The following is a 15,447-nucleotide window of genomic DNA, read 5'->3' on the forward strand; positions in this document are numbered from 1 at the left end:
CATCGCACCGAGCGGGAAACTCCGCAGCGTTTGTGCCAAAGTCTTCGCGTCTTTCCGCCGAAAATAGACAGGTCGAGGCGAGGCGAGGCGAGGCGAGACGGGAAGAGAGAGAGAAATGGAGAGTGAAACAAAGGGGGAATAAATGTAAATGTGAGCAAGAAGAGAAGCTGAGGCATCAGGGATCAGGGATCAGACGCGGTGCTATTCTCTCTCTCTCTCTCCACACTTCCACCACCCACACCACGCCGCTCCACTTTGAACTCACGTATAAATATTCAGCTCCACATATGAACGCCGCCTAAATGAGCCTAGACATTAATGCCAAGGTTAAAAACCTCGGCCGCCATGCTACAAACGCGACGACTAGACTAGGCTGCAGAGGTTAGCCTCGGAGTCTGACCCAAACTATTTGTGCTCATTAAGATCAAGAGAAAAGATAATCATTACCACAGTCTTATTTACTTTGACCAAATTAGTGTGCGACTACATTAGCACGAGCAAAACGCACGCACAACACAGTCTTTGAACTTGAAGGGGGAAAAAAAGTTGTCTTTTAAGGGAACTTAATTAAACGTGCACCCTTGCAGTGGGCGATTTGTTCAAAATTAACTCGGGGAAGACGGAGTTTGCCTCAGTTTTCCTGCGTACACGTTTGTGTTGGCCCGGTCACTTGATTGCTTGAACACACAGGGATGAGGACTGAAGGTTGAGCGTTTGTATGCTGTGTCAGCATTCTGATTTTCAGTGTGTTTTAGTTGTAGCTCGTTATCTTATTAGTGTTTTACTCAAGCAGCCGTAGATTAGTATTGAACTTAAATTCCTTTGTGATATGGATTGGAAATTCCTCTATCAGTGGCACCTTGGGAGTTGTCAACGAGCCAGTAGGCGTGCGGCACACAACGACGCTTGGGATTGGCCAGGAGACTCGGAGCTCATTCTTCAAGTGCACAGAAAAAATGTGAGAGCAGAAAGTTGCTGCATGTCTTAAGAAATCTACGTTAAAATATCAGTGTAGAATTCCACATATTGCCCTTAGTAAGATAAGTAACATGTTGATCCTTTAAGTACTTGCGTAACCACTTGGGCATCAAGAGGATGATTGACAGGGTGATGACAGTCCAGTCTCATCACCACATACAGTTTGTGTCTCTCCATAGCCTCCGCGGTACAGGAACTACTCCTCCCTCCTTCTCTCAGAGAAACATAGCTGAGTGCGCGGTGAGTATGGATGTGTGGAGGGGGGGGGGGGGGGGCGAGTTTCCAGACTGGTGCTGTTAAGATGAGAAAGGGGGCACCGTGACTTAATCTGACAGTACTGTGCGATCTGTGTGGTATGTCAGCCTCAGGGAGAAAAGAGAGTGGAGGAAAAAAGGGAAGGAGAGAAGAGAGAGAGAGAGGGGGATCGGATGGATAAAGGGGCCCTGCATGCAAGAAAAGCTCACGTAGAGACCGAGACAGACAAGGTCACACAGAGCAGGGTGGCCCTGACAGAGAGGGAGAGGAAGAGTGCACTGGTTATTACAGTATTTACCGTCCCGCTCGGCTCCTTCATACCTCTTCATTTCATAGGAATAGTTGTGTTTTTCTCTGTCTTTCTGTGCACATTTTACTCATTAACTTCATAGTTTCAACATTAACTAGTGTTAGATTCAAGCCATTGTCCTGCGAGTTCACACAATGCTGATTAGGCCCGACAGCAGTGACAGGTGACATTCCTGCGCTGCACACAGGAAGTGATTCATTTTAGGCAACTTTTGCAACTCTTCTTGTCCCCGCCCGCTCATGCACTCCTGCTGCATACACACAAACGCTCCCTCTGTCAGGTCTGATAGTTTTGCTCGCCGGAGGTTGTTTTGAGATGGAATACGCAGCCGAGGCAGAATACGCACTGCAGCTTTAAGTGTGATTTCATTGTGATGCTAAGACTTTGCCCCGTGCTTATTTTCCACCTTGGCCTTTCTTCTCTGTTCAGACCTCAAACCCAACTGTAGCCTGCAGACATCCCTCCCTCCCTCCCTCCCTCCTCCCTCCTCATTCTCTTCCTTCCCCTCCTTCTCCTCCTCCTCATTGGGTCTGTTCTGCTGGGTGACCCTTTCCTCCCTGTCAGTCAAAGCCCCGGTAGCAAATCAGGCGCCGCGTACTGCTGAAACAAGGAAGTGGAGCGAAAAAGGCGGCGGAGAGAAGGAAATCGCCGCTCGCCCCCGATCCTAACAGCTCCCTGTCAGAAAGCGAACAAAGTGGGAGCTGCCCCGAGAGCCAATTCCAGTCGACACCCTATAGATTACACGCCGATTCTTGTGACGCAAGATGCGTGGGTCGGCGAATGTATTGAAATACCTGTATAATGAGAAGGAACGACATTTACATGCTCCCCTTTCAGAACACAGCCGCACACACACGCCCTCGAATCCATACAACCATCCACTTTTCTCACTGCATGCACCCGTGACCGCTATCAGCCGAGCTTTGTACCTGTCAAGTGCTGTCCTTTTCCCTGTGCCCAAAGCCCTGCTCACTACATGAGAGCTCTCACATCAAAGCGTCGCCGAGCTCCACACGCACAGATGAAACACCCTCTCACCGCGGCTGCCTCTCTCCCCTGCTCCCGCACATTAGACACATTTCATTTCATTTCATTGCAACGCCGGGTGGACAAAAAAATAAAAAAAATAGAGGTGCCGCTGTCTTAAAGGGACGTCTTATTTACTCTCCCTCGCGTCTGTGTCGTCGTCCACTGTTGCTTTTAAAAAAACGATGCAAATGGAGGAGAGAATAATGATATATCACGCACCCGAGTCTTCTACACACCAGTGTCGTCAGAGTGTGCACATGTATGTCCGGGTTTATGATAACGACATTTAGAATGATTCAAAACCCATACAGAGCTAGTGAGGCGTTGTTGTAGAGTGTAGAGGAAGAGTTTCGTCACGACGATGAGACAAGCCGCGGTCTCCGTAGCAGCGGCAGCCTTTGTTGTGCTATCTGGCGCAGGACAAGGCCGACAAAGGAGCGCTAAGGAGAGTCCGGAGCAGGGTGATGGGGGGTCTTACAGGGGTCGGGGGCGAGCCTCTTGACCGCTGGCCCCAGGGCAGAGACTCAGTGTGGTGGTGGCACAGGGGCACCCGCGGGGCATGGGAAGAGACAAGAGCGACCCAGCAACCAGAGGACTGTGTTGTGTGTGTGTGTGTGTGTCTGCTTTATGTGAGACACAGTGTGTGTGTGTGTCTGTGTGTGTGTGTATAGGACAAAGGCAAAGTGACCCGGTGTTAGCAGAGTGTGTGAGAGAGATTTAGCGGCATAAAAAGCAGGCTGACCCAAGGTTTGCAGTGTGCGTTTGTGTAAGATTCACACTTTGACAGCTCGTCACAAAACAAAACAGATTTAGCAGGTGTATGCAGTCCGTGTGTGTGTGTGTGTGTGTGTGTGTGTGTGTGTGAGAGAGAAAGAGACTTGACAGTTGGCTTGAAACACAAAGACTAAATGACCTAAGTTTAGTCTCTACGACAGAGAGATTTAGCCGTCACAAAACAACACAGGGACTGGGATAATAACCGTGAGCTCTGTGGGAGCAGTGAGTTCTGTGGGATTCGGACAAAGCGGTTTTTATTTTGCGTCTCTTAAAACATTTCATTTATCGTGTTTAATGTTTAGTCTGTTTGATAACGGCAACACATTATAATTCTGCATTATTTACACGAGGAAATCATCATTTTATAAATAAAATAATCCCAAAAAAACCCCCAAATTATTTGAATGGAGATATATATATATATATATATATATATATATATATATATAAAAAAAAGGTCTTTCCTGTGTGCAGTCCACCAGCACCAGGCTGAAGAATAAGAGGAGGAAGTGACTGGAGCTGGTGTCGAGACACCAACGCGGACCCCTCAGTGTTGGAGTAAATGATTGCTTCCGACACAGAGACGCAGTCGACGTTCCTCTAAATACACCGATGTCCTTCTGGGTGACTGGACGGCTGAGAGGGTTAGCACTGTTAGCTCGCTTAGGTGTGTCATAGGCTATAGGCCACTACAAGGTTAGCATGAGGACACTGAGGGCCACAAACACTGGGCCCCTTGAGGTTAGTATAAGTCCATTTGGGGCCAGAAAGCAGTGGTGAGTGTAGAAGAGACTATTTAGAAGAAAAGTTGCTAAACCGTTAACTTTTGGCCTTGTGGCTCAGGATTAGAGGAAAGGGGATATGCACTCAGTGATGAAGTGCATCATTTATTTTTTTGTGTATTTTTCTGTTTTTAGTTTTCTGAATTTTATATTTAATTCATTTCAAATCTTCTTTTATTTTTTTATTATAATGTTGTTGCCATATAAATGTGAGCTGGCTCTTGTTAGTTATTGTATCAGGCTGCCACCAGTGGGCAGTGGCACAAAGCTGGTGTGGATGTGGTGAGGCTGCATTTCTCTGTCGCTCTCCTCTTCCTTCTCTATCACTGACTGTTTTATCATTTGAACAAACTCTCTCTGATTTCTGCTCTCTGCTTCTCACTCTTTCACTCTCTTCTGATCTCTTTTTCCTTCCGGCGATTCGTCCTTCTGAACGTCTGAATATCTCTGTATTAGTGCGCAGATGTCTCTGTGATGTCAATTTATTTTTATAATTTTTTTTTTTTACTGCATTCTCACACATAATATACTCATTTGGGGCTAAAAAAAATAATAAAATAAATAAAATTAGCCGACACAGATATTACATGGGCTTTTAAATAATTATTTACATTTTTGCGATTAGGTTTACTGTGTTGTTTTTTTTTTTGTTGACATTTTCAAAAGAAAACACGTTTCTTTTCTCAGGGTTGTCTTTTTCTCGAACGCAGATTTTTGCATCACAATGACATCGAGCGAGGGAAGAATGTCCAAATGTGAAAGGGAGTGAGAATCAGACTAATTTTATAATCCGAACAAGTGTGAAAGTGTCATTTTGCTGTTGTCAACACACGGCAGGTGCGAAGGGAAAGGGGTGTGTGGCAGGTTTGATGTCGGTGGGCACAGGAGGACACACACACACACACACACACACACACACACACACACACACACCAAGACGAGCACACAATGTGTTAACACTTATTAAGAAAAGAGGAGACGTGCAGCCTTGAGAGGACGGTGCGAGCAATGGCGATTTGCAGTAAACGCCGAGCTACGCTGCCTCTTTCTCCCTCTTCTTCATCTCCTAAAGGTCTTTTTTGTCAGCACCACTGATATCTTTCCTTCTCCTTAGTGCCGGGACTCGTCTGTGATGTGTGTGTTTGCACAGGCTTGTACCCATGAGTTTTCCGTGCTGAGTGTGTGTGTGTGTGTGTGTGTGTGTGACTTCAGTGAAACAGGAATCTCTCCATTTCCTGCTTTAGTTTCAGAGAGCTTGGGACAATAAACACAGTTAATTAAAAGTTGAAGAAGTCACTTCAGGCTACAGGAAAACTTCCCTTTATCCACAGTATGTTTCCCTTCTGTCATTAGTTTTTAATAATCACTCGGGTTTGTGTTCTGTTACATTCTTCCCTCTCTTTTATTTCTTCATTTTTTTGAAGTAAGACGATGATTATTTAGTGTATTCATTCAATTTTTTTTTTGAATGGCTTTTATTATCTTTAAAGTGACAGCCACCTACACACACACACACACACACACATAGAGATGCAGCTGCAGCCAACTCTTTTGTTGAGTAATGGTGGAATCGATTGAGTTTCATATTAAGTGACAATTGGCCTTTGGAGTTACTAAATGCTGCTCACTGACTGAAACCACTGAATTGTGAACCCTCGTTACTGATACACTCTCCTTTCTCCCACTCTGCCTTTTCTTTCCGAGTGAATTCACAGCTGTAGCTTTTAACTTTACACATTTTGTATTCATACAAAGTGAATATTGTCTTTTTTTTTCTCTCCGATAAAAGAATGTTCTACTTGAAAAATGACTGAATTACATTCAGAGTTTAGATTTTTGAGTGCGAATTGATGAATGCATTTATTTGTAACAAAGAAATATCACAACAAAATGAAGGGATCTAAATTAAAGTGGAACAGAAGCACATATACAGTAAGAAGGACATTGTTCTGTGTAGGAAAGTGTGAATTATGTTTAATTAATACAGGAAATAAATAAAAATAAAATAAAAACACTTAATGGATTCAATACAGATTCCTCTTCCTTTCTCACACACAATTCTCTCAGTACGCGCATATTATTTATTTATTAAGTCCTTGTCTTATTTGGTTATGAAATCCTTTTTTTTTTTTTTTTGTTAAATTGTCATATAAAAAATAAATGTTTAAAATGTCTGATGATATATGTACAATGATGTTTCTTCTCCGTTTCAGGACGGCTACGGCGTGATGGTGCTCAACCCGAACGAGAACTACCTGGAGGTGGAGAAGCCGACCGCGTCCAGCCCGCTGCCCTCGCCCACCGAGCCCACGGACGAGCCTGCGGAGAAGAGGGAGCGCAAAGACGACAAGGAGAGCAAAAAAAAGAGGGAATTCTATGAGAAGTACCGCAACCCGCAGAAGGAAACGGAGACCGAGCGGATACCTATACGGGTACGTTGGTGCACGCGAAGCTCGGGGTGGAGGGACAAAAGGAATATGTTGAATCAAAAAAAAAAGAAACAGGCGTGATGGGGTAGGCGGACAGAGTGACAGTTTAGGGTCATCAGAGGTTGGACTAGCGACTTAGGTGAGAAAAATGGGAGGGAGGAATTCGGGCAAGTTTGGAAGAGACAACAGGGGAAGAAGGTGCAGGAGGAGGAGGATGGGAGGATGGGAGGTGGCTATAGCCGAGGAAGCGAGAGAAGGAAATGTTAGGCAACAAGGGATGAAGGGAGGATGGGAGGCAGAGGGAGAAAGAGAGGCTCTTGTGTGGTCAGCCTGTGTGTGAAGAGGTTGGCCGTGCTCCAGTCGCCTCTTAGTGAGCAAGTGTTAACCACATGGCTACCTCCCTCCCTCCCTCCCTCTCTCCCCTTCCCTCCCTCTCTCCCTCTTCCTCTCCTTCTTTCCCTCTCTCTCTCTCTCTTTTCTCTCTCAGATGGTGGGCTGGTCAGTGCCACTCTGGCCCTTCACTCTTGTTGACCGCTGGGATTATTATCTCGCTAACACACACTGTGCAAACACACTGCAAAATTCTTATCATGTTACACGGACTGTACACCCTCTAATCATACACCCACGCGCACACACACACACACACACACACCTATCGCGGCCAGTTTACCTTGTGGTCAAACACACAAAGCGACCCGCCCCCCACCCCACCCCCCTCTTTTGCATTAATCGAGTTTTATTGTGAAAATAAATATTGCCAAATTGATTGAAATTAAAACACTGTTGTCCTCTTCATAGATTCTTTCATCGCTGCCAACAACATTCATAATTCACAGCTCGCTCCCGTTTGGTCCAGAATGTTTTACTCTGGAACGCTTTCTTTCAATTTAGACATTTAAAAACTCATTTATCTTTGATTTTGTTGCATAGTAAAGTTCCCACGTGGATTATAACTGTGTCACACTTTGGTTGATGGCCGTAGCGTCACAATAATGTGTGTGTGTCTTTTATTTTCCACTTCTTTAGGACTTTTTCTGACATGAACACTGATCTTGCCGGGAGTAGTCGTCCTCATGGAGACCAAAACCTGGTCCTAATGAGGCAGAACCTCATTACTGAGGAGTTAATGGAGTTTTAGAGCGAATATTTTTGAATTGTGGTTAGGTTGAGGTGTGGGTTTGACATTAACTGATTGTAGTAACGTAAGATTTTTAGCCACTGGGTGCAGGCGGAGATCTGGTTTAACGCGCTTCAACAAATGGATGTCCAGGCAAACTTGGTCTTTTGGGTTGAATTCCCTTTGTTTATTGTTAATATTGGTATTTGTAAAATTATACAGCGATGAGTCTTTTAAAGACCCGATAATCAGGATAAATGATTGGCTCCCACAATAACGCTAAGGCTGTCCAAATCAATAGAAATCAAAGTTGTCGGTGCCTGTTAATCTGTTAATTTAGTCGCATTATGGGAAAATATTCACATTTCTGTGAATACAGTTCTTATGGGGACATGTTTTAAGGTAAGGATTAGGCAGGTGTTGGTTATGGTTTAGTCAGCCTCAAGGAAAATAATATGTCAAAGTGCATGTGTGTGTGTGGGTGTGAAAGACAACAGTCTCTGTTGGAGGGTTATAGGGTTGCTGTGGGACAAGGAGTCAGTGTGTGTGAGCTGTCAGCGTAGGCTTTAAATTCTCACCCCCTCCCCTGCCAACACACGTGCACACTGCTTCACCATCATTCAGCTGCTTTGCACTCTCCGACACAAAGGCCTCACAGTCGAGTCCACCGTGACTTAACAGTAAATCATATATGTCTTCTTCTCATACACACCTGTGCACCTGCCCACAGTGGTACCTGTTGATCCTAGTCGAGGTCAGAAGAGACAAACCCGATTAGTTGGACCAAAGCTATAATAACTCAAAAGAAATTGATGTGATGTGATGACTAAAAATCTGACCACTGCCTTTACTTGTTGCAGACCGTGTGCATCCTTTGCACAATCCTCTATCCACTGCCATATTCCCAGCATGATAATGCAGTATGTCACAGAGTGCACCTTTGGGATGCAGCAAAATCAATGTCTAACTGTCAAAGTGGAGTAGAATCTTAAATACTGGACAGTTTGACAGCCTTTTGACAGGATTTTCACCGCTCATAAAGACCGGAAGAAAAAAAAGGACTTGCAAAACTGGAACTGAAACAAGTATCAGCTCAGGGACATTTTCTTCTCCTTTAAACATAAAAAACCCAGCACAACGTTCTCTGTCATGACACCTTTAAAGGGATTAAATATCTTAACTCTATCTGTTTGGTTTTTCGTGGGGGTTTGGCAGAAGGTTTTCAGCCAAATACACTTGTCCTTTATAGATGCAGGGATTGAGGAGACACAGGATGAAGATTAATGGCTGAGCAGCTCGGCTCTGTGTGGTTGCCCCTTGAATTTTGACCTGCGACCCCCGGATTCAGCCGCATGTTGTGTGTGTGTGTGTGTGTGAGACCTCGCCTCTGTCGGCCACAACAGCGGTGTCACTCACCAGAGTTGTGCCGCTGTGCAACCTCGGAGGAAGCTGTAACAAGCACACACACACACACACACACTTATATGTATATTGTAGAGTATAAAAATGAAGGTTGTTTATACATTACAGTACAGTAACAGTGTGGTAATAGGTTGGTAATAACTGGGAGGCAATATTATGGTACAACCATCTTATTGAATGTCTGTAATCAGTGTGATACCTTCATATAGGAATGTTTGTCAATGAAAAATTCCTAATTATCATATTAGAATGTTGAAATCCATCCCCTCTTATGTCCCACTCGCCGTTTTCTTTCTTTTTACCAAGCGACTATGTTGCACCTTGTATAGAGAAACAAAGCCGTATTAGTATTACCATAATGTTGCAAATATCACCATACTTTTTACATTATTGTTCCAATACTGTAATGTAAAGTGTTTCTCCTTTGCCTCTTATAGTCGGGGGGGGGCGGGGGGGTGTAGGCAGTGGATCAAAACAAAACTCTCATGCAGGGCTGTTTTCATCTCTCTCTCTCTCTTTTTTTTTATTTTTTAACAACACCCACCAAAGATCTGTACACTCTGTACACACACAGGCACACACTTACACATCCAAAAACCTTTTTTTTATTCACTACACCTCTCACTGTAACTCCAGCTGAGCTGCCAGACCACCTGCACGCAGCCACTCAGAAACAAACGCACCCAATTATAAAGCGACTTCTTAAAATATAATAACGTCCAACGTGACACAGGACAAAATATTCTAAATTTGAATGAACACCTGGCTTGTTCTGTACTTTTTTTATTTTGTTTTTGACTCACAACGATCGACACACACACACAGCAGCCCCCTCATAGAGTTGAGTTGATTAATACGCTTCCTTACGCACATTAATAAGCTCTTAACTGCTTTTAGGATTCTTACTTTTTAGCCCTGGGTTCATAGTGTGCAACCTCTCAACCTTATCTAATCCCTCTCCTCTGCTCCACATCGCACACCACTGGGCCATTTTAAAGGGGGGGATGTTGATTGAGGACAGAATGGAGGGATAGAAAGTGTGATAGGAGGGATGCTGATGATGATAGTGGGATAGTGGGCGGTGGCGGTGGGGCAGTTCCTTAGCACTTTGCCATATAGAAGTTTGGGAGTTCACTTTACTCTGAATTTTAGCAGTAATCCAGTTAGCTATTTTCTGTCAGCCAAGCGGAGGAATGGCAGGAACAAAAGGCACATTCATGGGCTTAAGAAGCTTCCAAAGAGTTCACCCAAGGCTGGCTGGCTGGGATTAGGCCAGCAGGCCCTGGAAAGACGGAGGGTGGTGTAGGCGGGGGGGGAGTAGAGCTTCACCTTTTTTTCAGCACCACTTATTTTTATAAATGATAGGAATAGATTGACTGATTGGCCCTCGCTCCAAGAGCATTTTGAAGTTGTGAGTGAGTGAGTCGGACTATGTGGCTAAAGATGGGTATCAAGATAAACATTTTTATTATCATGTAATTATCATGTAATTTACATGAATACATGTCAGAGTGTTAATGACTGATTTATGCCCTTAAGTGAAAATTGAGCAAACCAGTAATTTGTGGTTTTAAACTTTTTAATGGAAACATATCTGGGCTACAACAGTGATTACATGTGTCATACATGTCAACATGTGTTTCTGCATAAACATAGTGATGTACGCTATATGGACACAAGTATTTGGCCACACCTGTTAAGTTTTGACATCAGGTTTTTTCAATCAGCCCCTTATCTCCAATGAAGGACAAACGTAATGCTTTAGCATACTGAGACATTTTGGACAAAGCTATGCTTGAGGAAGGCCCTATTCTATTCCAACATGACTGTGATTCCTGACTTCAACCCCATCTGGCGCCTTCGGGATGAACTGGAACGGCGATTCTGAGTCAGGTCTTCTCGTCCGACATCAGTGCCCGACCTCATAAATGCTCCACAGAATGAATGAACACAACGTCACATAGACACACTTCAAAATCTTGAGGAAAGACCTCCAAGAAGAGTGGAAGCTGTTATAGCTGGGTAATAACCTAACCTAACCCTAACCCTTGTCCAGCCCTAATGGCATCATCAACTACACAGCTCAAGCTCCCTCTAGGACAAGGTTGTTCTCCTTGTTGCTGAGGTTTTTTTGTGCACCCAAAAATGGTGGACAACACCATCACCCAAACTTTAGCAACATTAGCAACTCTTGCTATGTAGTAGTTAGCCCTGGCAGACCCAGCTCTGCTAGCCTCAGGTAGCCATACCTCCAGCACCTATCGTCAGACCCGCCTGCTGTCGAGCGTCAAAGCTGTCAAGCATAAGGCACGTCCTATATTTCTCTCGCACTAATCTTCAGTGCTACGTCAGGAAAGAGAGCTGTTTGTGTTTGACTGAGTGTGGAGGACACTGAATGTTTTAACAATGACATCTCTCCACTTTTCTCTACAATTACTCATTTGGCACAATCACGCCACAATGGGTGTGCTAGTTTTCCCACTCGAGGCCTTTTTATTATTCCTCTGTGTTTAACAGTTTCACCCCCCTCCTCCTCTTCTGGTCAGAGTTGATGTCAGACTTTCCTCTTAAGGGTGGGAAACAATTTCTTTGTGATGTATGAGGGCAAACTGGAGGTCTTGTACTATCGCATACTTATCTGACTCTTGTGGACTGTAGAGAGTGTGTATGAGTATCCATTATTTAGCCCACTGCCTCTCCAAGACCCATTATTCCCAGCTGCAGCTGTCCACAGGGGCCGGCTGAAATCCATGTCCTTGTCTGTGCTCAGCAGATGATGCCCTGTATCCACCATGTTCTCGCTGCACTACAACATCCTGAGGATGCACTAATGTATGTGCACACACCCACAGAGCGAAACTTGATTATAAACATTAAGACATGGACACACCAACATGAACACAGGTAATTGTATTTGACACGGCTCCACAGTATTTCTCTATGGAAGTGGGTTTATTTGCTCTTTGTCACCTTCACCCCTTTGCCCCAAACTGTGGTCCACAAGCAATTACACAGACAGGGTTTATTTGACCTCTGGCCTGTGGTTGTGCCAAAAGGTATGGCTCAGCATTTCCAAGGACAGGTAGGGACTTGATTAACCTCTCAACTTGGTCAGAGGAGCAGTCAATGACCAGGGCTAGAGGGCAGCTGACCTTCTTGCTGCACAGAACAAATTGGCTAGATGCCATCTTTATTTTTAGGTGTGTGTTGTTTTGTGAGTGTGGTGGAGAAAAGAAGAAGAAGGGGGAAAAAAAAGAAGCTTTGGCCTCTGCATGTGTTTCTGTCCTCACGAGTTTAGATGGAGACCACAGTGTGCTGTGTTTTAAATCAGTACATTTGACCTCTCAAAGTTTTAAAGGGGGGTGGGTTCCATGATTTTTCAACCTGGACTCTATGTGTGTAACTGTGTAGGTGAATAGAGCTAATGCCTTGTTACCAATAAATGACTTAAATAGTTTTTATAAGCGAACTCAAGTTTTACCGCCAAGTGGAAAGGTTTAGCTTGGTACAATACGGTACATATACGGTACCAGAGTAAAATGGTACGGTTCAGGCCAGGCGGAGCTAGGCTGGCTCCACCCACAACAGTCAGCTGATTGGGCGACCGCCAAAAATGCCACTTCCTTGCGACTGGTGTTTCTTCACCGCCCACAGTCTATTCTCATATGATTGATTGTCGTCTTGTATATTATGGGATATAACAAGCTGCTGGATGTCCTACATTGATGTGTTTAGTGTTGTCGTCCGTTGTAAAGGTACCGTTCCCAGTCGAAATGCAAGCCTGACCCAGGGCTTTACTGTTCCAAACTGTATTTACCTTGATGGAAACAACACAATGGATTGGATGTGGTGATGCAGCTTTGTGTAGGGTTGTGACTTTCATCCTGTGGGCGTAGACTCACAGCGTCCACAGTTACACCCCCAGTTTCCAGAATTTTGCGTCCTTGCGTTTCTTTGAACTCCGACTCAAACAAGTAGGGATGGCCAGTGAATTGAAATCCCTCATCTTTATTGTCCTAATCGGCTACATAATGGTACTACAGCTTCACTAATGTCTTCAGACTATTACAGCAACAATTTTCGCCATTAATTGACAAAAAAAACTTCCAGTGAACATAAGAATGTCACATTTGCCCCATGACATTACATCGTAGCCATAACTGCTCTGTTGCGACTGCCAGTAGAACTGATCTACTGGACTAGTTTCTGTAAGTATTATTCCACTCATTTATAAACACAGAGTTTTAAAAGATCCCAGAGTTCCCCCTTTAAATTTTGTGCTCATCTGTGTGTGTGTGCGAGCCTTCCTGAATATGTGTAGTGCATAACTCTGTGTGTGTGTGTGAACACATACCTGTGTGATTGTGTGTTTGCTCAAGGCAGAACCCGTGTAGCTGGTCTCAGATCCCTGCTCCCAATCTTCTAGTCAGGTCAACCATCAAACACATCCATCCTGCCCTCCCTCGCACCTCCCCACCTTCTGAGCTCCCTCCTCCCCTCCCTGCTTCCCGTCTTCCTCCTGCCTCTTCATCTCTCCTCTCTCCCTCTGTCTTTTCTGTCTCTGCACACCAACGCTGTTGTGGCCCCGAATAAACGCACATACACACATACACACACGCGCGCATGCACGCACACAGCACCTCAGGGTCACGCAGGAACAAACACAGCCTTGTCTGGCTGCCTGCTCTCCTTTGCCTTATGTCAATTACGGGCTCGCAGTAATTTCACCTGACAATCCGGGCGGCAGCACGAAGACTAGCCGAGATGTCACAGCGATGACCTTTCTGGCCCGCAGCCGCTCTTTTCTAATAAAGAATCTCACAAACCTGCAGCAACTTCCTTTGTACTTTGTTAATGAGTTATTGATTTGAAACAATGCCCTGGCAAATATTGTCAGAGCACACTGACCCCGCCAAGGTCATGCTATTTTATTGCATACAGTCTGAGCACGCTAATCTGCACGTGGGATGACATGTACGCTATTGTTTTTCTCCCCCCCCCCCCCTCTCTCTCTCCCTTTCTCTTTCTTTCTCTCTCCTTCACTTACTCTCTGTCCTCTGTACTTTATATACCCTCACTGCATGTTCAGTAAAGTCTTATTCACACTTAAACAACCCGGTATACTTACCTGTGATTTCTACACCCATGCAGGCACAGCTGCTAAATATGGGATTTCTGCTGTGTTTCCTTTTTGTTTTCACCCACGTGTGAAAAGTGACGACAAGGACATGCCAAGAACGAAATAGGTCGTAGGAATAAGAACACAACAACACAACAGAGCTCTAAGACAGTGTTATAGTTGTTACAACTTTGTATCTTTTACTTTGTTCAAACAATTCTAAGTTGTACAAAGTGAAGTTAATAAAAGACTTTCGTGGACGATGAATGCATGTCGCAGCGTTGCACCAGAGATGACACTGGAATTATTAATTACTTAAAATACTTAAGAATTTGCCAAAAATGTGCCAGGTCATTTAATCCCGGGATTAAATGTTTTTTTGGAACATTAATCTCTCTGTCACATACAAGTTACACATGTTTTTCCACCTCGTTCTCCCGTTTCTCTCTCTTCCTCACTGACTTACTGCATTTGTCTGTTCTTGTACTTCATATCCCCTCATTGCAAAGAAATAAGACTCCTCCACATACATTTCTCTCTCTCTCTCTCACACACACGTGCCAGTGTGACCCCCCCCCCCCACCTCCTCCCCACGTGTTAGACGACTTACGCACATTTTCACCTCATTCTCCTTTTCCCCTCTTTTACTCTGCCCTTATATTTTATATCCCCCTCATTGCAAAGTTAAGTAACACACCTGCATATACATGTCTCTCTCTCTCTTTCTCACCTCCCCCCTTACCCCACCTCCCCTGGAGTAAGACAACTTACACACGTTTTTCACCTCATTCTCCTTTTTCTCTCTCTCTCTCACATCATTATATTCCCAACTCTCCATAGGCACCGTACCTGCTAATTACCCACAATGCCACAGTCATTATTTTCCCATCTCTGACGCTAATTTGCTCCATACCTTCCTTCCTTCCTTTCCCCCCACTCTAGCAGAACCATCAGCTCGCAGACAGCTCCTAGCTAACTTCACCTCCTCTCCGTCTGCCTTAACAGCCAATAAGGAAAGAAACAGAGACAGGAAGCGAAAGGAGAAGAAGGAAAGGAAAAAAGAAAAAGGATGGCGAAGGAGTACACATCCCAGACATTGATTAGAATGCAATTGCAAACAGGTGTCGTCAAGGTTCACGTTTTAATTGCGCGCGCGGAGACGTGTACGCAGTCACGCACATGCAGACCCGACCCGCTCTAATAATCTAATTTCCAACACCAAACGT

General features: G+C 44.6%; 1 protein-coding gene across 1 annotated transcript in view; it reads left to right on the plus strand.

Moving 5' to 3' along the window:
- fam172a (family with sequence similarity 172 member A) overlaps nt 1-15,447 on the plus strand; it is a 163,017-nt gene that overhangs the window by 58,625 nt on the left and 88,945 nt on the right. Inside the window, exon 7 of the mRNA XM_058636321.1 lies at nt 6,345-6,563. Within this exon, the coding sequence (XP_058492304.1) occupies nt 6,345-6,563 (219 nt within the window). The remainder of the gene's footprint in view (nt 1-6,344; nt 6,564-15,447) is intronic.

This window comes from Solea solea, chromosome 8 (assembly GCF_958295425.1).
Source record: "Solea solea chromosome 8, fSolSol10.1, whole genome shotgun sequence".
NCBI lineage: Eukaryota > Metazoa > Chordata > Actinopteri > Pleuronectiformes > Soleidae > Solea > Solea solea.